The sequence below is a fragment of the Oncorhynchus clarkii genome, chromosome 1 (assembly GCF_045791955.1).
Source record: "Oncorhynchus clarkii lewisi isolate Uvic-CL-2024 chromosome 1, UVic_Ocla_1.0, whole genome shotgun sequence".
NCBI classification, from domain to species: Eukaryota; Metazoa; Chordata; class Actinopteri; order Salmoniformes; family Salmonidae; genus Oncorhynchus; species Oncorhynchus clarkii.
Genome location: NC_092147.1, coordinates 86127017 through 86152691, shown reverse-complemented (window position 1 = coordinate 86152691; position 25675 = coordinate 86127017). Strand labels below are relative to the sequence as shown.

At 46.6% G+C, this 25675-nt stretch overlaps 1 protein-coding gene across 1 annotated transcript in view; it reads right to left on the bottom strand.

Annotated features, from left to right (window-relative positions):
* Positions 1 to 25675, bottom strand: part of LOC139418129 (paladin-like) — a 152679-nt gene that overhangs the window by 6342 nt on the left and 120662 nt on the right. Inside the window, exon 19 of the mRNA XM_071167345.1 lies at positions 24879 to 25034. Within this exon, the coding sequence (XP_071023446.1) occupies positions 24879 to 25034 (156 nt within the window). The remainder of the gene's footprint in view (positions 1 to 24878; positions 25035 to 25675) is intronic.

Sequence of the window (25675 nt, the reverse complement as noted above, 5' to 3'; positions counted from 1 at the left end):
AACACAGTGGTTTACTGGTCCTTCTACCTGACCAACACAGTGGTTTACTGGTCCTTCTATCTGACCAACACAGTGTTTTACTGGTCCTTCTACCTGACCAACACAGTGTTTTACTGGTCCTCCTATCTGACCTGGTCCTTCTATCTGACCAACACAGTGGTTTACTGGTCCTTCTATCTGACCAACACAGTGTTTTACTGGTCCTTCTACCTGACCAACACAGTGTTTTACTGGTCCTTCTACCTGACAAACACAGTGGTTTACTGGTCCTTCTATCTGACCAACACAGTGTTTTACTGGTCCTTCTATCTGACCATTACAGTGTTTTACTGGTCCTCCTATCTGACCTGGTCCGTCTACCTGACCAACACAGTGGTTTACTGGTCCTTCTATCTGACCTGGTCCTTCTATCTGACCAACACAGTGTTTTACTGGTTCTTCTATCTGACCAACACAGTGGTTTTTCTAGTCCTTCTATCTGACCAACACAGTGGTTTACTGGTCCTTCTATCTGACCAACACAGTGTTTTACTGGTTCTTCTATCTGACCAACACAGTGTTTTACTGGTCCTTCTATCTGACCAACACAGTGGTTTACTGGTCCTTCTATCTGACCTGGTCCTTCTATCTGACCAACACAGTGTTTTACTGGTCCTTCTATCTGACCAACACAGTGGTTTACTGGTCCTTCTATCTGACCTGGTTCTTCTACCTGACCAACACAGTGGTTTACTGGTCCTTCTACCTGACCAACACAGTGGTTTACTGGTTCTTCTACCTGACCAACACAGTGTTTTACTGGTTCTTCTACCTGACCAACACAGTGTTTTACTGGTCCTTCTATCTGACCAACACAGTGTTTTACTGGTCCTTCTATCTGACCAACACAGTGTTTTACTGGTCCTTCTATCTGACCTGGTCCTTCTACCTGACCAACACAGTGGTTTACTGGTCCTTCTATCTGACCAACACAGTGGTTTTTAACTATGCAGGAGGAGAGAAACAGGAAACAACACATGACTAACAGAACAGGAACGATACAATTTAGAGCGTTTTCACACTACTGTATATTCTCTAGAGGTTGTCCAAAAAATACCTTTAGACCTACTTCTGAAGAACTTCTCACGTCTCCTAAGCCACCTTCGGAGGTTGCAGGCGAGACTCTCTCTCCCTCTCTCTCTCTCTCTCCCGCTCTCTCCCTCTCTCCCTCTCCCACTCTCCCTCTCTCCCTCTCCCTCTCGCTCTCTCTCTCTCCCTCTCTCTCCCACTCTCTCTCCCTCCCTCTCTCTCTCTCTCTCTCTCTCTCCCACTCTCTCTCTCTCCCACTCTCTCTCTCCCACTCTCTCTCTCCCACTCTCCCTCTCTCTCTCCCTCTCCCACTCTCCCTCCCTCTCCCACTCTCCCTTCCAAGCAGTCAGATGTAAACAGAATTGTCTCGTGAAGCCAAATGCTCCTACAGTAACAATCAACACCTGAGCAACAGAAAAGGAACGGTGCACTTTTGATCAAACACTTGATTTAGGATAAAGCTGAACCCAAATGACCCTGTTTCCCGGTGATAGTGGACAATACAATGATTCCTCGTTCTTCTGGCTCCTCCTGAACCAACACAGTTGTTTTCAATTCTACTTAAAACTAATTCAATTAAAATGTTTTTTTATATTTGAAGAAAAAAATAGATATTTGACCCAACTCTCCTCTGCGACACCTGGTCTCTCTCTCTGCGCGACACCTGGTCTCTCTCTCTGCGCGACACCTGGTCTCTCTCTCTGCGCGACACCTGGTCTCTCTCTCTTCGCGACACGTGGACTCACTCTCTCTCTGTGCGACACCTGGTCTCTCTCTCTCTCTCTGTGCAACACCTGGTCTCTCTCTCTCTCTGTGCGACACCTGGTCTCTCTCTCTCTGTGCGACACCTGGTCTCTCTCTCTGTGCGACACCTGGTCTTTCTCTCTGCGCGACACGTGGACTCTCTCCCTCTCTCTGTGCGACACCTGGTCTCTCTCTCTCTCTCTCTGTGCGACACCTGGTCTCTCTCTCTCTGTGCGACACCTGGTCTCTCTCTCTGGGCGACACCTGGTCTCTCTCTCTGGGCGACACCTGGTCTCTCTCTCTGGGCGACACCTGATCTCTCTCTCTGCGCGACACGTGGACTCTCTCTCTGCGACACATGGACTCTCTCTCTCTCTCTGTGCGACACCTGGTCTCTCTCTCTCTGTGCGACACCTGGTCTCTCTCTCTCTGTGCGACACCTGGTCTCTCTCTCTCTGTGCGACACCTGGTCTCTCTCTCTGCGCGACACGTGGACTCTCTCTCTCTGCGACACGTGGACTCTCTCCCTCTCTCTGTGCGACACCTGGTCTCTCTCTCTCTCTCTGTGCGACACCTGGTCTCTCTCTCTCTGGGCGACACCTGGTCTCTCTCTCTCTGGGCGACACCTGGTCTCTCTCTCTCTGGGCGACACCTGTTCTCTCTCTCTGCGCGACACCTGGTCTCTCTCTCTGCGCGACACGTGGACTCTCTCTCTCTGCGACACATGGACTCTCTCTCTCTCTCTGCGTGACACCTGGTCTCTCTCTCTCTCTCTCTGTGCGACACCTGGTCTCTCTCTCTCTCTGTGCGACACTTGGTCTCTCTCTCTGCGCAACACTTGGTCTCTCTCTGTGCGACACTTGGTCTCTCCGTCTGCGCGACACCTGGTCTCCCTCTCTCTCTGCGCGACACCTGGTCTCTCTCTCTCTCTGCGTGACACCCGGTCTCTCTCTCTGCATGACACCTGGTCTCTCTCACTCTCTCTGCATGACACCTGGTCTCTCTCTCTCTGTGCGACACCTGGTCTCTCTCTCTGGGCGACACCTGATCTCTCTCTCTGCGCGACACGTGGACTCTCTCTCTGCGCGACACGTGGACTCTCTCTCTGCGACACGTGGACTCTCTCCCTCTCTCTGTGCGACACCTGGTCTCTCTCTCTCTGTGCGACACCTGGTCTCTCTCTCTCTGTGCGACACCTGGTCTCTCTCTCTGCGCGACACGTGGACTCTCTCTCTGCGACACGTGGACTCTCTCCCTCTCTCTGTGCGACACCTGGTCTCTCTCTCTCTCTCTCTGTGCAACACCTGGTCTCTCTCTCTCTGGGCGACACCTGGTCTCTCTCTCTCTGGGCGACACCTGGTCTCTCTCTCTCTGGGCGACACCTGGTCTCTCTCTCTCTGGGCGACACCTGGTCTCTCTCTCTGCGCGACACCTGGTCTCTCTCTCTGCGCGACACGTGGACTCTCTCTCTCTGCGACACATGGACTCTCTCTCTCTCTCTGCGTGACACCTGGTCTCTCTCTCTCTCTCTGTGCGACACCTGGTCTCTCTCTCTCTCTCTGTGCGACACCTGGTCTCTCTCTCTCTGTGCGACACTTGGTCTCTCTCTCTGCGCAACACTTGGTCTCTCTCTGTGCGACACTTGGTCTCTCCGTCTGCGCGACACCTGGTCTCTCTCTCTCTGTGCGACACCTGGTCTCTCTCTCTCTGCGCGACACCTGGTCTCTCTCTCTCTGCGCGACACCTGGTCTCTCTCTCTCTGCGCGACACCTGGTCTCTCTCTCCTCTGTGACACCTGGTCTCTCTCTCTGCGCGACACCTGGTCTCTCTCTCCTCTGTGACACCTGGTCTCTCTCTCTGTGCGACACGTGGACTCCCTCTGTGCGACACCTGGTCGCTCTCTCTCTGTGCAACACCTGGTCTCACTCTCTCTGTGCGACACCTGGTCTCTCTCTCTGCGCGACACGTGGTCTCTCTCTGCGCGACACGTGGACTCTCTCTCTCTCTCTTACAACTCTCACTCTCTCTGCGTGACACCTGGTCTCTCTCTCTCTGTGCGACACCTGGTCTCTCTCTGTGTGCAACACCTGGTCTCTCTCTCTCTGTGCGACACCTGGTCTCTCTCTCTGTGCGACACCTGGTCTCTCTCTCTCTCTGTGCGACACCTGGTCTCTCTCACTCTGTGCAACGCCTGGTCTTACCTATTGCAGATTCAGTCTTCCCAGCCTGGTGCAGGTCTACAATTTTGTTTCTGGTGTCCTTTGACAGCTCTTTGGTCTTGGCCATAGTGGAGTTTGGAGTGTGACTGTTTGAGGTTGTGGACAGGTGTCTTTTATACTGATAACAAGTTCAAACAGGTGCCATTAATACAGGTAACGAGTGGAGGACAGAGGAGCCTCTCACAGGTCTGTGAGAGCCAGAAATCTTGCTTGTTTGTAGGTGACCAAATACTTATTTTCCACCATAATTTGCAAATAAATTCATTAAAAATCCTACAATGTAATTTTGTCTGTCATAGTTGAAGTGTATCTATGATGATAATTACAGGCCTCTCTCATCTTTTTAAGTGGGAGAACTTGCACAATTGGTGGCTGACTTAATACTTTTTTTGCCCCACTGTACATACATTTAGACTGCGTGGAATCAGAAGTGATGTTACTAGAAGATATGGAGTGCTAATGAGGTATTTACATTCCAATATTTGCTTTAAAGATGCACCGGGAATGACAAATGGTAAACAATGGTTCTGGAGGCCATATGAGTCTATGGAGAAACTGCTGAAGACATTGTCTGCGTCCCAAACAGTGCTACCCTATTCCCTTTATAGTGTAGTACTTCTGACCAGAGCCCTATATTCCTTATTCCCTATAAAGTGCACACTACTTCTGACCAGAGCCCTATATTCCTTATTCCCTATATAGTGCACACTACTTCTGACCAGAGCCCTATATTCCTTATTCCCTATGTAGTGCACACTACTTCTGACCAGAGCCCTATATTCCTTATTCCCTATATAGTGCACACTACTTCTGACCAGAGCCCTATATTCCTTATTCCCTATGTAGTGCACACTACTTCTGACCAGAGCCCTATATAGTGCACACTACTTCTGACCAGAGCCCTATACTCCTTATTCCCTATATAGTGCACACTACTTCTGACCAGAGCCCTGTACTCCTTATTCCCTATATAGTGCACACTACTTCTGACCAGAGCCCTGTACTCCTTATTCCCTACATAGTGCACACTACTTTTGACCAGAGCCCCTTTAGTCTGGAAAACCCAACCCGGGCAACAGTGACTAGGGTCTGGGTTTCAATGAAGGACTCGTTTGACAACTTCTGGGGTGGGTCCTCTTCAGACAGGCAACTCTCCTAACAAATCACAAGCCACAACGTCGCGATTCAAAACCAAAAGTTTCCAGGCAAAGCCTTTGCAGTGGTTTTTAGTGAAGGTAGTTGATGCAAATTTGCCAGTAGCCAATCACAAAATGCACTCCTGAAAGAAAGAAAAAAACACTGATCTCCATCTTGCTAGTTACTATTTAGTATGTTATTTAAGTGGATAGAGTAGAGATGTGGGCATGGTTCCTCTAAGCCAAAAGAGTCCATCGTTGAAAGCAGATCCATGTCCCGGTTGCCTGGGGTTGGGCGTCCCAGACTAAGAGCCCTATAGATGCCATTTGGAACCCAGCCATTTCCAGTCTCTGCTGGAGAGTTGTTGGGTATGTGAAACATGCTGAAGGACCTATTGGGGAACAATGGTTGAGATAATCATTGTTTGGTAATATCCCTTACTCTTCAACCATTGATTATAGCTTAGAAAGCCAGCATTGTAGAGACAGCAAAGAGAGCAGATCTTGTGGTATAACGCGGTGGCCTTGTCTCTGACCACGCTATATAGAACGCTCCAATAGAATCCAGATTATGTAGCACTGAAAGCATTTTCAACCGTCTACCATGTCACTGTTGGAGAAATATTTTCAGCCACTCAGCAAGAATCCACGAGACCTTATCCATACTGATGGACCACCCTTATCCAGGGTAGCCTAGTGGTTAGAGCGGTGGACTTGTAACCGGAAGGTTGCAAGTTCAAACCCCCGAGCTGACAAGGTACAAATCTGTCGTTCTGCCCCTGAATAAGCAGTTAACCCACTGTTCCTAGGCCGTCATTGAAAATAAGAATTTGTTCTTAACTGACTTGCCTAGTAAAATAAAGGTAAAATAAAATAAAATAAAAATTCTAAGCTGATTCATACAGAACAAACCAAGATGTGCAGTGTCCATCAATGATGCAGCATAGTGCTCACTATCCAGGAAACACATGGTCATTTACATGGTCATTTAGCACACGCTCGTACCCAGAGTGACTTACAGTCGGGGGGTTCTCTCACCTTTAAGATGAACGCACTAATCAAAGTCAGTACATACATCTGCAGTAAACAAATCAGCCCTAATGACCCATAGCTAACTGGAAACACTACAGAATGGGTCCAGCCAAACTGACCATACAGCAGGTTTGATTCCTTGCTGTACCGAGAATCCATAGATTTAACATGAAAATAATTCCACTAAAGAATGGATCCAGCAGGTCCATCAGTATGGCTCCAGGTCCATCAGTATGACTCCATCAGTATGACTCCATCAGTATGGCTCCAGGTCCATCAGTATGACTCCAGGTCCATCAGTATGGTTCCAGGTCCATCAGTATGGTTCCATCAGTATGGTTCCAGGTCCATCAGTATGGTTCCATCAGTATGGCTCCAGGTCCATCAGTATGGTTCCAGGTCCATCAGTATGGTTCCAGGTCCATCAGTATGGTTCCATCAGTATGGCTCCAGGTCCATCAGTATGGCTCCAGGTCAATCAGTATGGTTCCATCAGTATGGCTCCAGGTCCATCAGTATGGTTCCATCAGTATGGCTCCAGGTCCATCAGTATGGTTCCATCAGTATGACTGCAGGTCCATCAGTATGGTTCCATCAGTATGGCTCCAGGTCCATCAGTATGACTCCAGGTCCATCAGTATGGCTCCATCAGTATGGCTCCAGGTCCATCAGTATGGCTCCAGGTCCATCAGTATGGCTCCATCAGTATGGCTCCAGGTCCATCAGCATGGCTCCATCAGTATGACTCCATCAGTATGGCTGCAGGTCCATCAGTATGGCTCCAGGTCCATCAGTATGACTCCATCAGTATGACTCCAGGTCCATCAGTATGGCTCCATCAGTATGACTCCAGGTCCATCAGTATGGCTCCAGGTCCATCAGTATGGCTCCAGGTCAATCAGTATGGCTCCAGGTCAATCAGTATGGCTCCAGGTCCATCAGTATGACTCCATCAGTATGGCTCCAGGTCCATTCTGTTAAAAGGTTGCTTGGGGACTTAGCCCTTACTGGAGACCTCTGTGTGTCTGGATGTTGGGGAGGGTGTGGGCTGATGGGTGTTGGGGAGGGTGTGGGCCTCGGCTGATGGGTGTTGGGGAGCGTGTGGGCCTCGGCTGATGGGTGTTGGGGAGCGTGTGGGCTGATGGGTGTTGGGGAGCGTGTGGTTCTCGGCTGACTCAAGCCAAAGGTGAGCATCGCCGGTGAATAAAGTATTTCACCTCTTTCTCCCTCTCTCTCTCCCTCTCTCTCTGGAGTCAAAAAAATGAAGTCGTCACAGACAGGAAGTAGTTTTTCCCTTTCTCTTCTTATGAAATGGTTTGCCCTCTGGGCCCTGGCTGAAGTGTGCCTGCCTGTGTGTTGTGTCTGTTCGGTGACTGACTGTCCAGTGTGTAGTTGTGATAGTGAACAGAGCTGGCAGACTTGGTCTTTCATCTCCTACTAAGAAGATCCCACAGGCCAATAGTCATTAGGAGCCTGGCGCCAATGCTAGTACAGGGGTAGTGAGGTGAGTAGGTGTGTGTGTGTGTGTCTGTGAGTTAGGGTCTTGTCCCACAGTCGACTATGTGAAAGGCCCCACATACCAGGCGGGTACGGTGAACAGGGAGGCCTCTGTAGCACACATCAAAATAGCTGGGCTGACTGATTGGCTGCCCCTCCGGGAGGCATCTGTGGCATCCGCCATACACAAACCTGTTCATTGTACAATGAACCACCCTACGTCTCGTCCGCAAAACAGGCATTTCAAATTTCCTCTGATAATTTGACTCTGATGCAACGAACCTACGGGTACATACAGAGGCAATGAGGCCTAGTTAATGATACGTATGTGGATGGTGCACCCTGATAGCTTTTTCAAATCTTTGGTTGACGTACCACTTCAACCTACATCAATGCATGGCAAAGGAATGTACTGGACTCCAACACACACACACACACACGCACACACACACACACACACACACACACACACACACACACAGACAGACACAGACAGACACAGACAGACACACACAAAGCATCAATATAGGACCTACCAGACGAGCTAAATGCCTTCTATGCTTGCTTCGAGGCAAGCAACACTGACGCATGCATAAGAGCACCAGCTGTTCCAGACGGCGAGGCCAGACAGATTATCAGTACTCCGAGTATATACTAACCAGCTGGCAAGTGTCTTCACTGACATTTTCAACCTCTCCCTGACCCAGTCTGTAATACCTACATGTTTCAAGAAGACCACCATAGTCTTTGTGTCCAAGAACGCCAAGGTAACCTGTCTAAATGACTATCGACCCGTAGTACTTACATCTGTAGCCATGAAATGATTTGAAAGGCTGGTCATGGCTCACATCAACTCTATCATCCAAGACACACTGGACCCACTCCAATTTGCATACCGCCCCAACAGATGATGCAATCTCTATTGCACTTCAAACTGCTCTCTCTCAACTGGATAAGAGAAACACCTATGTGAGAATGCTGTTCATTGACTACAAGCTCAGAGTTCAACACCATAGTGCCCTCAAAGCTCATCACTAAGCTCATGACCCTGGGACTGAACACCTCCCTCTGCAACTGGATCCTGGACTTCCTGTCCACACTGACCCTCAACACGAGGGCCCCTCAGGGGTGCGTGCTTAGTACACTTAGTACCCTCCTGTACTAGCTGTTCACCCACGACTGTGTGGCTCCAACATTAAGTTCGCTGACAACACAAGTGTGGTAGGCCTGATCACCAATGACGATGAGACAGCCTATAGGCAGGAGGTCAGAGATTAGACAGTGTGCTACAAGGAAAACAACCTTTCCCTCAACGTCTGCAAGTCAAAAGAGCTGATCGTGGACTACAGCAAACAGATGGCCGAGCACGCACCATCCACATCGAAGGGGCTGTAGAGGAGCGGGTTGCGAGCTTTAAGTTCATCGGTGTCTACATCACGAAGGAATTAACATGGTCCACACCAACACAGTCGTGAAGGCTGTGTTGGCGTTGCAACATTGCTTTCCCCTAAGGAGGATGACTAGCTGCATCAGCACTTGGTATGGCAACTGCTTGGCATCCGACCGCAAGGTTCTACAGAGGGAAGTGTGTACAGCCCAGTACATCACTGGGGCCGAGCTCCCTGCCATCCAGGACCTCTATACCAGGCGGTGTCAGAGGAAGGCCCAGTACATCACTGGGGCCGAGATCCACACCATCCAGGACCTCTATACCAGGCGGTGTCAGAGGAAAGGCCCTAAACATTGTCAAAGACTCCAGCCACCCAAGTCATTGACTATTCTCTCTGATACCGCACAGCAAGCGGTACAGATTCACCAAGTCTGGAACCAACAGGACCCTGAACATCTTCTATCCCCAAGCCACAAGACTGCTAAATAGCTAACCAAATAGCTACCAGACTATCTGCATTGATCACTCTTTTGACTCATCACATACGCTGCTGCTACTGTCTATTATCTATCCTGATGCCGAGTCACTTTACCTCGTACCCCTGCACATTGACTTGGTATTGGTACCCTGTGTATATAGCCAAGTTATTACCTGGTACCCTGTGTATATAGCCAAGTTATTACCTCTACCCCTGCACATTGACTTGGTAGTGGTACCCTGTGTATATAGCCAAGTTATTACCTCTACCCCTGCACATTGACTTGGTACTGGTACCCTGTGTATATAGCCATGTTATTACCCCTGCACATTGACTTGGTAGTGGTACCCTGTGTATATAGCCATGTTATTACCCCTGCACATTGACTTGGTATTGGTACCCTGTGTATATAGCCATGTTATTACCCCTGCACATTGACTTGGTACTGGTACCCTGTGTATATAGCCATGTTATTACCCCTGCACATTGACTTGGTAGTGGTACCCTGTGTATATAGCCATGTTATTACCCCTGCACATTGACTTGGTACTGGTACCCTGTGTATATAGCCAAGTTATTACCTCTACCCCTGCACATTGACTTGGTAGTGGTACCCTGTGTATATAGCCATGTTATTACCCCTGCACATTGACTTGGTAGTGGTACCCTGTGTATATAGCCATGTTATTACCCCTGCACATTGACTTGGTAGTGGTACCCTGTGTATACAGCCATGTGATTACCTGGTACCCTGTGTATATAGCCATGTTATTACCCCTGCACATTGACTTGGTAGTGGTACCCTGTGTATATAGCCATGTTATTACCCCTGCACATTGACTTGGTAGTGGTACCCTGTGTATATAGCCATGTTATTACCCCTGCACATTGACTTGGTAGTGGTACCCTGTGTATATAGCCATGTTATTACCTGGTACCCTGTGTATATAGCCTAGTTATTACCTCTACCCCTGCACATTAACTTGGTAGTGGTACCCTGTGTATATAGCCATGTTATTACCCCTGTACATTGACTTGGTAGTGGTACCCTGTGTATATAGCCATGTTATTACCTGGTACCCTGTGTATATAGCCTAGTTATTACCTCTACCCCTGCACATTAACTTGGTAGTGGTACCCTGTGTATATAGCCATGTTATTACCCCTGCACATTGACTTGGTAGTGGTACCCTGTGTATATAGCCATGTTATTACCTGGTACCCTGTGTATATAGCCATGTTATTACCCCTGCACATTGACTTGGTACTGGTACCCTGTGTATATAGCCATGTTATTACCCCTGCACATTGACTTGGTACTGGTACCCTGTGTATATAGCCATGTTATTACCCCTGCACATTGACTTGGTAGTGATACCCTGTGTATATAGCCATGTTATTACCTGGTACCCTGTGTATATAGCCATGTTATTACCTCTGCACATTGACTTGGTAGTGGTACCCTGTGTATATAGCCATGTTATTACCTGGTACCCTGTGTATATAGCCATGTTATTACCCCTGCACATTGACTTGGTACTGGTACCCTGTGTATATAGCCATGTTATTACCCCTGCACATTGACTTGGTAGTGATACCCTGTGTATATAGCCATGTTATTACCTGGTACCCTGTGTATATAGCCATGTTATTACCTCTGCACATTGACTTGGTACTGGTACCCTGTGTATATAGCCATGTTATTACCCCTGCACATTGACTTGGTAGTGATACCCTGTGTATATAGCCATGTTATTACCCCTGCACATTGACTTGGTAGTGGTACCCTGTGTATATAGCCATGTTATTACCTGGTACCCTGTGTATATAGCCATGTTATTACCTCTGCACATTGACTTGGTAGTGGTACCCTGTGTATATAGCCATGTTATTACCCCTGCACATTGACTTGGTAGTGATACCCTGTGTATATAGCCATGTTATTACCTGGTACCCTGTGTATATAGCCATGTTATTACCTCTGCACATTGACTTGGTAGTGGTACCCTGTGTATATAGCCATGTTATTACCTCTGCACATTGACTTGGTACTGGTACCCTGTGTATATAGCCATGTTATTACCCCTGCACATTGACTTGGTACTGGTACCCTGTGTATATAGCCATGTTATTACCCCTGCACATTGACTTGGTACTGGTACCCTGTGTATATAGCCATGTTATTACCTGGTACCCTGTGTATATAGCCATGTTATTACCCCTGCACATTGACTTGGTAGTGGTACCCTGTGTATATAACCATGTTATTACCCCTGCACATTGACTTGGTACTGGTACCCTGTGTATATAGCCATGTTATTACCCCTGCACATTGACTTGGTACTGGTACCCTGTGTATATAGCCATGTTATTACCTGGTGCCCTGTGTATATAGCCATGTTATTACCCCTGCACATTGACTTGGTACTGGTACCCTGTGTATATAGCCATGTTATTACCTGGTACCCTGTGTATATAGCCATGTTATTACCCCTGCACATTGACTTGGTAGTGGTACCCTGTGTATATAGCCAAGTTATTACCTGGTACCCTGCACATTGACTTGGTAGTGGTACCCTGTGTATATAGCCAAGTTATTACCTCTACCCCTGCACATTGACTTGGTACTGGTACCCTGTGTATATAGCCAAGTTATTACCTCTACCCCTGCACATTGACTTGGTACTGGTACCCTGTGTATATAGCCATGTTATTACCCCTGCTCATTGACTTGGTAGTGGTACCCTGTGTATATAGCCAAGTTATTACCTCTACCCCTGCACATTGACTTGGTAGTGGTACCCTGTGTATATAGCCTAGTTATTACCTCTACCCCTGCACATTGACTTGGTACTGGTACCCTTTGTATATAGCCTAGTTATTACCTCTACCCCTGCACATTGACTTGGTAGTGGTACCCTGTGTATATAGCCATGTTATTACCCCTGCACACTGACTTGGTACTGGTACCCTGTGTATATAGCCATGTTATTACCCCTGCACATTGACTTGGTACTGGTACCCTGTGTATATAGCCATGTTATTACCCCTGCACATTGACTTGGTACTGGTACCCTGTGTATATAGCCATGTTATTACCTGGTACCCTGTGTATATAGCCATGTTATTACCCCTGCACATTGACTTGGTAGTGGTACCCTGTGTATATAACCATGTTATTACCCCTGCACATTGACTTGGTACTGGTACCCTGTGTATATAGCCATGTTATTACCCCTGCACATTGACTTGGTACTGGTACCCTGTGTATATAGCCATGTTATTACCTGGTGCCCTGTGTATATAGCCATGTTATTACCCCTGCACATTGACTTGGTACTGGTACCCTGTGTATATAGCCATGTTATTACCTGGTACCCTGTGTATATAGCCATGTTATTACCCCTGCACATTGACTTGGTAGTGGTACCCTGTGTATATAGCCAAGTTATTACCTGGTACCCTGCACATTGACTTGGTAGTGGTACCCTGTGTATATAGCCAAGTTATTACCTCTACCCCTGCACATTGACTTGGTACTGGTACCCTGTGTATATAGCCAAGTTATTACCTCTACCCCTGCACATTGACTTGGTACTGGTACCCTGTGTATATAGCCATGTTATTACCCCTGCTCATTGACTTGGTAGTGGTACCCTGTGTATATAGCCAAGTTATTACCTCTACCCCTGCACATTGACTTGGTAGTGGTACCCTGTGTATATAGCCTAGTTATTACCTCTACCCCTGCACATTGACTTGGTACTGGTACCCTGTGTATATAGCCAAGTTATTACCTCTACCCCTGCACATTGACTTGGTACTGGTACCCTGTGTATATAGCCATGTTATTACCCCTGCACATTGACTTGGTACTGGTACCCTGTGTATATAGCCAAGTTATTACCTCTACCCCTGCACATTGACTTGGTACTGGTACCCTGTGTATATAGCCATGTTATTACCCCTGCACATTGACTTGGTACTGGTACCCTGTGTATATAGCCATGTTATTACCCCTGCACATTGACTTGGTACTGGTACCCTGTGTATATAGCCAAGTTATTACCTCTACCCCTGCACATTGACTTGGTACTGGTACCCTGTGTATATAGCCATGTTATTACCCCTGCACATTGACTTGGTACTGGTACCCTGTGTATATAGCCATGTTATCTTTGCACATTGTGGATTTATTCCTAGTGTTATCATTTGTATATTGTTTTATCTGCATTGTTGGGAAGGGCCTGTAACTAAGCATTTCCCTGTTAACCTACACCAGTTTAAGAAGCATGTGACAAATAACATTTGATTTCCCCCTGTTCTCTATGTGAGCTCAAAACACACAACCAAAGAATAACAACAGATCAAAGTTGTTGATGTGTTGTACAGTAGGAATGTATATATATACGGAATCTAATGCATACATTTCCTCCTGCTCTCTAATAGATAGTTGTGTCTGTCTGTGTGCTCATTTCCTCCTGCTCTCTAATAGACAGTAGTGTCCGTCTGTCTGTGTGCTCATTTCCTCCTGCTATCTAGTAGATAGTAGTGTCGGTCTGTGCTCATCTCCTTCTGCTCTCTAATAGATAGTCGTGTCTGTCTGTGTGCTCATTTCCTCCTGCTCTCTAATAGATAGTAGTGTCTGTCTGTCTGTGTGCTCATTTCCTCCTGCTATCTAGTAGATAGTAGTGTCGGTCTGTGCTCATTTCCTCCTGCTCTCTAATAGATAGTCGTGTCTGTCTGTGTGCTCATTTCCTCCTGCTCTCTAATAGATAGTAGTGTCGGTCTGTGCTCATTTCCTCCTGCTCTCTAATAGATAGTAGTGTCTGTCTGTGTGCTCATTTCCTCCTGCTCTCTAATAGATAGTAGTGTCGGTCTGTGTGCTCATTTCCTCCTGCTATCTAGTAGATAGTAGTGTCTGTCTATGTGCTCATTTCCTCCTGCTCTCTAATAGATAGTCGTGTCTGTCTGTGTGCTCATTTCCTCCTGCTCTCTAGTAGATAGTAGTGTCTGTCTATGTGCTCATTTCCTCCTGCTCTCTAATAGATAGTCGTGTCTGTCTGTGTGCTCATTTCCTCCTGCTATCTAGTAGATAGTAGTGTCTGTCTGTCTGTGTGCTCATTTCCTCCTGCTCTCTAATAGATAGTAGTGTCTGTCTGTGTGCTCATTTCCTCCTGCTCTCTAATAGATAGTCGTGTCTGTCTATGTGCTCATTTCCTCCTGCTCTCTAATAGATAGTAGTGTCGGTCTGTGTGCTCATTTCCTCCTGCTATCTAGTAGATAGTAGTGTCTGTCTATGTGCTCATTTCCTCCTGCTCTCTAATAGATAGTCGTGTCTGTCTGTGTGCTCATTTCCTCCTGCTATCTAGTAGATAGTAGTGTCTGTCTGTCTGTGTGCTCATTTCCTCCTGCTCTCTAATAGATAGTCGTGTCTGTCTGTCTGTGTGCTCATTTCCTCCTGCTATCTAGTAGATAGTAGTGTCTGTCTGTGTGCTCATTTCCTCCTGCTATCTAGTAGATAGTAGTGTCCGTCTGTGTGCTCATTTCCTCCTGTTCTCTAATAGATCGTAGTGTCTGTCTGTGTGCTCATTTCCTCCTTCTCTTTAGTAGATAGTAGTGTCTGTCTGTGTGCTTATTTCCTCCTGCTCTCTAGTAGATAGTAGTGTCTCTCTGTGTGCTCATTTCCTCCTGCTCTCTAGTAGATAGTAGTGTCTGTCTGTGTGCTCATTCCCTCCTGCTCTCTAGTAGATAGCAGTGTCTGTCTGTGTGCTCATTTCCTCCTGCTCTCTAGTAGATAGTAGTGTCTGTCTGTGTGCTCATCTCCTTCTACTCTCTAATAGATAGTAGTGTTTGTCTGTGTGCTGAAAAAGACACAGAAACAAAAGAAAACCATCCAAAGAAATACAAAACAGATCCAACGAAAACAAACCCAAAATGGAAAAGATCAGAGAAGAACCAAACGAACACGGGAACCAAAGCGTGCGTCATTGTATCCCATCCACCTCACCACTGTGTGACGCCGTGCTCCATGTGCTCCATGTGCTCATTGTATCCCATCCACCTCACCACTGTGTGACGCCGTGCCCCATGTGCTCCATGTGCCCCATGTGCTCCATGTGCTCATTGTATCCCATCCACCTCACCACTGTGTAACGCCGTGCTCCATGTGCTCATTGTATCCCATCCACCTCACCACTGTGTGACGCCGTGCTCCATGTGCTCCATGTGCTCATTGTATCCCATCCACCTCACCACTGTGTGACGCCGTGCCCCATGTGCCCCATGTGCTCATTGTATCCCATCCACCTCACCACTGTGTGACGCCGTGCTCCATGTGCCCCATGTGCCCCATGTGCTCCATGTGCCCCATGTGCCCCATGTGCCCCATGTGCTCCATGTGCCCCATGTGCTCCATGTGCTCCATGTGCCCCATGTGCCCCATGTGCTCCATGTGCCCCATGTGCTCCATGTTCCCCATGTGCTCCATGTGCTCCATGTGCTCCATGTGCCCCATGTGCTCCATGTGCTCCATGTGCTCCATGTGCCCCATGTGCTCCATGTGCTCCATGTGCTGTTTGTTGATGTGGAGAACACATTTACATTTGAGTCATTTAGGAGACGCTCTTATCCAGGAGTAATTAGGGTTAAGTGCCTTGTTCAAGGTCACATCGATAAGATTCTTCAGCTAGGCGGCTCAGGGATTCGAATCAGCGACCTTACGGTTACTGGCCCAACGCGCTTAACCGCTAGACAACCTAGAGGTGCATCCCAATTGGCACTCTATTCCCTATATAGTGCACTACTTTAACATTAGCCCAGAGATAATGTGGTTTGTTGCTAGATAATGTGGGTTTGTTACTAGATAATGGAGTTTGTTGCTAGATAATGTGGTTTGTTGCTAGATAATGTGGGTTTGTTACTAGTTAATGGGGTTTGTTGCTAGATAATAGGGTTAGATAATGTGGGTTTGTTACTAGTTAATGGGGTTTGTTGCTAGATAATAGGGTTAGATAATGTGGGTTTGTTACTAATTAATGGGGTCTGTTGCTAGATAATGTGGGTTTGTTACTAATTAATGGGGTCTGTTGCTAGATAATGTGGGTTTGTTACTAGTTAATGGGGTTTGTTGCTAGATAATAGGGTTAGATAATGTGTGTTCGTTGTAGCTTTGGCAACCATGTGTGTGTTTTCTATCCCAGTTCGCTCTTCTCCCTGTAGGCTTTACAGACGCTACCCACCCCTTGGCTGCAATCCTTCTAATTTAGTGTACCCTGCTCGCACAACCCATGAGTTATTCCTGGCCTCCGGCAGCGGTTTGAACTGCCGATCTGCGGTCAAGAACACAGAGTTCATCTCAGCCTATGCTGCCCTTCAGTCCCTAGACTTTTTGGCCCTGACGGAGACATGGCTCACCCCAGAGAACACTGCTACTCCAGCTGCTCTCTCTCCATCTGACTACGTTTTCTCTCCTAGTCTGAGAACATCTGATCGTGGCGGTGGTGGAACAGGGCGACTCATTTCTACTAACTGGAGATTTTCTCTTCTCTCCCTCCTCACCTGTCCATCTCCTCATTTGAGTTCCATGCTGTCACTGTCTCTTGTCCACTCAAGCTTAACATTATTGTCATCTATCACCCACCAGGTGCCCTTAGAGAGTTCCTCAATGAGCTTGACACCTTGATAATTTAATTTCTTGACGATGGCTCACCGTTCTTCGTACTGGGCGGTTCAACCTCCTAACGTCTGCCTTCGATTAATTTCTTTCCAACTCTTTCTTTCCCCGCTTTGTCTCTTCTGTTCTCACTCTTTCCCAGTCCCTAGAGGCTGTTTGTCTACTAATCTTTCCCCTCCTTGTCTCTTCTGTTCTCACTCTTTCCCAGTCCCTAGAGGCTGTTTGTCTACTAATCTTTCCGCATCCTATGACTCGCAATGTCCCCTTTCCTCCTGGTCGGCTCGGCCGACCATCTCTGGAGACTTCCCTCAACAACTCCTCCCTGACCACTGGCGGTGTCCCCTCATTTCAGAATGGCCCGAGTTGCTCCCCTCCTGCTCCGTGGCTGAGTGACTCATTGCGAGCTTACAGAACAGGACTGCAGGCAGTTGACGAAAATGGAGGAAAACTAAACTTCTAAAATACCTATTATCCTTTCACTCCCTCCTCTCTACCTTCTCTTCCTGTGTATCCACTGCTAAAGCCACATTATATCACTCTACATTTTAAGCTTCTGCCTCTAACCCTAGGAAACTCTTTCCACCTTCTCCTCCCTCCGTAATCTTCCATCCCCTCCCTCTCTCTCTGCGGATGATTTTGTCAACCACTTTGAAAAGAAGGTTTACAACATCCGCTCCTCATTCACTCAGCCTATTGAGTCCACTGGTCCCACTCATACATAACTACCCTACGCCTTGACCTCTTTCTCCCCTCTCTCTTCAAATTAAATCCTGCGACTAGTGAGGTTGGCCGCCAGACAACCTTCCCGCTCAACCCCATCCCATCCTCCCTTCTCCAGACCATCTCTGGTGACCTTCTCCCATTCCCCTCTTCCCTCATCAACTCCTCCCTGACCACTGGCTGTGTCCCCTCACTTCAGAATGGCCTGGGTCGCTCCCCTCCTCAAGAAATCAACACTCAACCCCTAATGCAAAACACTAGACAGGCATCCATTCGTCCTTTTCTTTACAAAACACTCTGACCAATTTTCGGGTATTATTATTATTTTTACATCATTTAGCAGACGCTCTTATCCAGAGCGACTTACAGTAGTGAGTGGACACCATTTTTTTCCTTCTCTCCACCCTCTCGGGCGCTTCAGGCTCTGCACACACTCCTAGACTGCATCCTATCTAGCAGGCCACTCCTACTAGGTGACGTGGAGAGGATCTGTGTCTGCACCACGTACTCTCACGAGCTACAGCAGTTTGTCAGACCATTAGACATCCCGAAAATCTGTCTTCTGTGGGACCGAACGGTGGAAAGATGAGACTCATAAACATGATGGTTGTCACAGGATTGTCTGAAGGTAACTTGTACCGGTTATATATATATATATAAACATATATATAGTTAAGCCTTATTCTAAAATGTATTACATTGTTTGTTTTTTTCCTCATCAAGCTTTGATCAGGTTCAAGTCCGGGCTCTGGCTGGGCCACTCGAGGACATTCAGAGACTTGTCCAGAAGCCATTCCTGCATTGTCTTGGCTGTGTGCTTATGGTCATTGTCCTGTTGAAAGGTGAACCCTAGCCTCAGTTTGGCTGGGCGGCCAGCTCTTGATGGTTTCAACTTCTTCCATTTAAGAATGATGGAGGCCACTTCTTGGGGACCTTCAATGCTGTAGACACTTTTTGGTACCCTTCCCCAGATCTGTGCCTTGACACAATCGACACCGTCTCTGAGCTCTATGGACAATTCCTTCGACCTCATGGCTTGGTCTTTGCTCTGACATGCACTGTCAAATATAAACAGGTGTGTGCCATTCCAAATCTTGTCCAATCAATATCATTTACCACAGGTGAACTCCAATCAAGTTGTAGAAACATCTCAAGGATGATCAATGGAAACAGGATGCACCTGAGCTCAATTTCAAGTCTCATAGCAAAGGGTCTGAATAGTTATGTAAATAAGGTATCTGTTTTTTGGGGGGTTTTTTGCAAAGAATTTGCAAAAAATAATCTAAAAACCTGTTTTCGCTTTGTCATTATGCAGTATTGTGTGTAGAAAAAACTATTCAATCCATTTTAGAATGGAATGTAATTTAATCCATTTTAGAATAAGGCTGTAACATAACAAAATGTGGAAAAAGTCAAGGTGTCTGAATACTTTCCAAATGCACTGTACGTTCCTCTCGGCTTCTTGGCCCTTTCCAGAACAACTACCTTGTCCTTGAACCTCAGGAACTTGACCACTATCGGTCTGGGCCTATCACTTGAGCTAGTGGTGGGTTTTCCAGTCCTGTGGGCGCGCTCCACCTCAATCTTCCTGTGGTCCATCTTCTATTTCTCAGATCATTTACCTCACTTTGTCCTCAGACTCTGTCCAGGTCTCATGTGGAGATTCTGCAATTCCGTCTACAACCATGTTGTTCCGCCTTGACTGTACCTCGAGTCTGATTTCTCTGTCATTGTTATCATGGATTCACAGACAGAACTGATGTCCTCTCTCAATTACTTAAGATTGCGGTCATCTTGCCATCCTCCTGCTTTCACGCCCTGACCTTAGAGAGCCTTTTTATGTCTCTATTTGGATTGGTCAGGGTGTGATTTGGGGTGGGCATTCTATGATTTTGTGTTTCTATGTTTTGGCTGGGTATGGTTCTCAATCAGGGACAGCTGTCCATCGTTGTCTCTGATTGGCAACCATACTTAGGTAGCCCTCTTTCTCTCCTTTCGTTGTGGGTAGTTGACTTTGTTAGAGGCATCATAAAAACACGGTCGTTTCTTTGTTTTGTTGGCGACATTTACCTAATAAACAGAAATGTACGCTCACCACGCTGCACCTTGGTCTTCTTCCAGCCACGGCCGTGACACCTGCAACAGTTCTTCAGGTCCTGGATGTCTCTGGTCAGGTCGTTCACTCTTTTATTAGTTGAATCCACCAGTATATGGACAAAACACGTGAAGCTATTTTCTTGTCGTCGTAACAACTGCTTATAGAACTCTTTTTGTTCAATTATAAGATCCTTTACCTGTGATAGAGAGACACCACTGTCCTCAATGGTACTCCTGACGGTTTTGGTCTTTGTCATGGTAGCTATCAACGTAGGTTACACTGTCACTCCTCACAGTTCCAGACAGGGCAGGTCACAGAGAAGATTGAAAACAACAACAAACAGCAGGGATCTAGACAGTCACAAACCCGGGACAATCCGCGGTCCCAGTCACAATGGCTAACCTTGTCGCGAGCTGCGTTCAAGCCCTCAAGAAAACCCTGCCAACTTGATAGCTAGCTGCTACGCCAAATACCTCCTCAGACCCGGCCTTGGTCGGTAGGTTCACTGGACAGAGAGTAGTAGTCCCAGCAACTGATGCCAACTGCATCGCGGGATCCAAACTCAAAAGTTAGCAAAAAGGGGTTTCAGCTCAATATCAAGAAGGTGTTCCTAATGTTTTGTTAACTCAAGTGTATCTTCCACCTAATCATAACAGGAAGGATATCGCCCCAAACCGACTGAGCGAACCACCAACCTCACATATTTCTGTATTCAACAACTGTTTTCATTAGCAATCGTTCCGGTCTATCTTTGGAATTCAACGTTTTTATAGTGGAACGAAGGATCTGGTCAAATCGGTTTATTCTAGCTCAGGGACAGGAGGAACAGGGACGGAGAACAGAGCAATGTGTACGGTCATATTAACATTAGGATGTTTTAAAGTTGGATCCCCTTTTGGGTTGTTATTGCTGCTGCTCCACTGTTTATAACAGGAGGATGGTGAAGGTAAGGACAGTAATACCTATGACTAAATCACCGATCTTAGTCTAACATATTGTAATGGTAGATTCATGTGCATCTTCAGCCTAAATGGAACCTGATATTGTTTATTTAACTAAGCAAGTCTAGTTAAATCTGTTTTATAGCCCATCCAACTACCTCATCCCCATATTGTTATTTATTTCGTTTTTTTGCCTCTTTGCACCCCAGTATCTCTACTGTACAATTTAAAAAACGAAATAAAACTAACTATTAAAACATGGCACAGGTAAAAATGGCAAAAGCTCTATTCTCATTGCTTTGCTTTTGGAGTAAGAGCAATGGAATCCAAGGTTTCATTCATCTTCTGAACATCTATGACTCCAGTGTTTAATTGCTATATTGTAATTACTCAGCCACCACGGCCTATTTATTGCCTTACCTCCCTTATCTTACCTCATTTGCACACACAGTATATAGATTTTTCTATTGTGTTATTGACTGTACGCTTGTCTATTCCATGTGTAACTCTGTGTTGTTGTTTGTGTCGCACTCCTTTGCTTTGCCTTGGCCAGGTCGCAGTTGTAAAGGACAACTTGTTCTGGTTAAATAAAGGTTAAATAAAAGATTGTAAGTGTCAGTTAAGAACAAATTCTAATTTTCAATAACGGCCTACCGGGGAACAGTGGGTTAACTTCCTTGTTCAGGGGCAGAACAACAGATGTTTACCTTGTCAGCTCAGGGATATGATCTAACAACCTTTCGGTTACTGGCCCAATGCTCTAACCACTAGGCTACCTGCCGCTCCAGGATACAGTGCACTACTTTTGACCAGAGCCCTATGGTACTAGGGTGCCATTTGGGATGCATTCAGAGGCAGGGTAGTCGTACCAACCATACAGCTAAACCAGCCGCCTTAGTGCTAACATATTGGAACTGTAGATGAATCAATATGTCATGTTTTACTCTACCTCCTCCAAAACACCTCTAGAACACGACAGACAGACACTTTCAAAACCTGACCGTGTCCCAAACACCCCCCTATTCCCTCTAGAACACTACAGACAGACACTTCCCAAACCTGACCAGCCTGACCGTGTCCCAAACGGCCATCGATTCCCTCTAGAACACTACAAACAGCCCCCTATTCCCTCTAGAACACTACAGACAGACGCTTTCCAAACCTGACCAGCCTTACCGTATCCCAAACGGCCATCTATTCCCTCTAGAACACTACAAACAGACAATTTCCAAACCTGACCATGTCGCAAATAGCCCCCTATTCCCTCTAGAATACTAGAGCCCTAGTTTACCATTCCTCAGCCCCTTCCTTCAGCCCTAGTTCACCATTCTTCAGCCTCTTCCTTCAGCCCTAGTTTACCATTCCTCAGCCTCTTCCTTCAGCCCTAGTTTACCATTCCTCAGCCTCTTCCTTCAGCCCTAGTTCACCATTCTTCAGCCTCTTCCTTCAGCCCTAGTTTACCATTCCTCAGCCTCTTCCTTCAGCCCTAGTTTACCATTCCTCAGCCTCTTCCTTCAGCCCTAGTTTAGGTTTAAGCTATTTGGGATACAACCTGTTGCTTTCTACACACTTGTGAATAGAATGAAGGCAGCAGCTCCATTTTCTGAATATATTGATTGATTCTCAGCTGGCCTTGCATGAAGCTGCTGAAATTGATTCTCAGCTGGCCTTGTATGAAGCTGCTGGAATTGATTCTCAGCTGGCCTTGTATGAAGCTGCTGAAATTGATTCTCAGCTGGCCTTGTATGAAGCTGCTGGAATTGATTCTCAGCTGGCCTTGTATGAAGCTGCTGGAATTGATTCTCAGCTGGCCTTGTATGAAGCTGCTGGAATTGATTCTCAGCTGGCCTTGTATGAAGCTGCTGGAATTGATTCTCAGCTGGCCTTGTATGAAGCTGCTGGAATTGATTCTCAGCTGGCCTTGTATGAAGCTGCTGAAATTGATTCTCAGCTGGCCTTGTATGAAGCTGCTGGAATTGATTCTCAGCTGGCCTTGTATGAAGCTGCTGGAATTGATTCTCAGCTGGCCTTGTATGAAGCTGCTGAAATTGATTCTCAGCTGGCCTTGTATGAAGCTGCTGGAATTGATTCTCAGCTGGCCTTGTATGAAGCTGCTGGAATTGATTCTCAGCTGGCCTTGTATGAAGCTGCTGGAATTGATGAACGTGTCAGTCTGTGAGGAGGAGCGAGGGGTGCAGAGGGGGGTTGGTTGTATGTGCCGTGGATCAGATATCAGATAGCCTGGGTCTGGAAACCTGCCACATGTTTCCTCACTGCACAGAAAAGGGCTGACGGGGTCCTTTTCCTTCATAAGCCACAGCAGCATTATTCTGAGATTTCATTGGACCGGTAGAGGTCAAAGAAACCGAAACGAGGAAATCTGACAACTGGATATAAGAATACAACATTATACAAAAACAGTAATAACTGGCCGTTGATGTTGGATCATATCTTATTTTTAAAAATTAAGATAAAAGTACATTTAGTTCACCTATTTAGTTGATGAATGTGACCGGGTTACGTTGAATTTTCCCTCATTGAAATGCAATTTTCCTATTTGAAAAGCAAAATGGGGGGAAAATGTATTTGGAATTGATATTTCAGTTTAGTTCCTGAATTGACTGAAATGAACTATAATCCACCCCAGCTCTGTAGTAATGATGAATGTAATTATATAACCTCATTATGGGTCAGAATTTACCATTGGGTCAGTGTTTCTACTGTTCTGCTGTGTGAATGGGAGGCCAACCCAATGAAGATCTATTCTATTCTAATCCACCCCAGCACTGTAGTAATGATGAATGTAATTATATAACCTCATTATGGGTCAGAATGTACCATTGGGTCAGTGTTTCTACTGTTCTGCTGTGTGAATGGGAGGCCAACCCAATGAAGATCTATTCTATTCTATTCTATTCCAGCCCAGTCTAGTCCAGTCTCTTCTATTCTAGGCCAGCTACGTTATTCCCCTCTGAGTTGTGCTGTGTGAATGAACGGGAGGCCCACCAACCTGTTGCATCCAGTCTCTTCTATTCTAGGCCAGCTACGTTATTCCACTGTGAGTTGTGCTGTGTGAATGAACGGGAGGCCCACCAACCTGTTGCATCCAGTCTCTTCTATTCTAGGCCAGCTACGTTATTCCACTGTGAGTTGTGCTGTGTGAATGAACGGGAGGCCCACCAACCTGTTGCATCCAGTCTCTTCTATTCTAGGCCAGCTACGTTATTCCCCTGTGAGTTGTGCTGTGTGAATGAACGGGAGGCCCACCAACCTGTTGCATCCAGTCTCTTCTATTCTAGGCCAGCTCCGTTATTCCCCTGTGAGTTGTGCTGTGTGAATGAACGGGAGGCCCACCAACCTGTTGCATCCAGTCTCTTCTATTCTAGGCCAGCTCCGTTATTCCCCTCTGAGTTGTGCTGTGTGAATGAACGGGAGGCCCACCAACCTGTTGCATCCAGTCTCTTCTATTCTAGGCCAGCTACGTTATTCCCCTCTGAGTTGTGCTGTGTGAATGAACGGGAGGCCCACCAACCTGTTGCATCCAGTCTCTTCTATTCTAGGCAAGCTACGTTATTCCACTGTGAGTTGTGCTGTGTGAATGAACGGGAGGCCCACCAACCTGTTGCATCCAGTCTCTTCTATTCTAGGCCAGCTACGTTATTCCCCTGTGAGTTGTGCTGTGTGAATGAACGGGAGGCCCACCAACCTGTTGCATCCAGTCTCTTCTATTCTAGGCCAGCTACGTTATTCCACTGTGAGTTGTGCTGTGTGAATGAACGGGAGGCCCACCAACCTGTTGCATCCAGTCTCTTCTATTCTAGGCCAGCTACGTTATTCCACTGTGAGTTGTGCTGTGTGAATGAACGGGAGGCCCACCAACCTGTTGCATCCAGGTGGTGAAGGATCGTTGCCAGGAGTTTTTCTTCTCCAGATGCAGGTAGCTGTTGAAGAGGATCAGGTACATGTAACGCTCCAGATACTGGACACTCTTCAGATGCAGCTGCTGCACCTCCTTCTCACTCTTACCACTTTTAATCTGTAGGGGAATCGCGGAAAGAGGAGAGTCATTATAAATGACACACCAAAGGATGAGAACTGTAACCATAAAAACATTTAAAAGTTATTTTAGTTCAAGTGAACAACAGCGTCCTCACTACAACGGAAACTAATACAAGGTGCAGAAGAAACAAGACTTTATTTTAGGTGAACTATTCCTTTAATTCATGTTGTGGATCAGACTACTATGAGATTGGGGAGGCAGGTAGCCTAGTGGTTAGAGCGTTGGGCCAGTAACCAAAAGGTTGCTAGATCGAATCCCTGAGCAAGGTAAAAATCTAATCTCAGAACAAGGTAAAAAAGAAATCTGTCGTTCTGCCCCTGAACAGGCAGTTAACCCATTGTTCCTAGACCAGTTAACCCACTGTTCCTAGACCAGTTAACCCACTGTTCCTAGACCAGTTAACCCACTGTTCCTAGACCAGTTAACCCACTGTTCCTAGACCAGTTAACCCACTGTTCCTAGACCAGTTAACCCACTGTTCCTAGACCAGTTAACCCACTGTTCCTAGACCAGTTAACCCACTGTTCCTAGGCCGTCATTGTAAATAAGATTTGTTCTTAACTAGATAAATAATATAATGACTGACCTCTAGACATATCTCACCTACTTCTGATCAG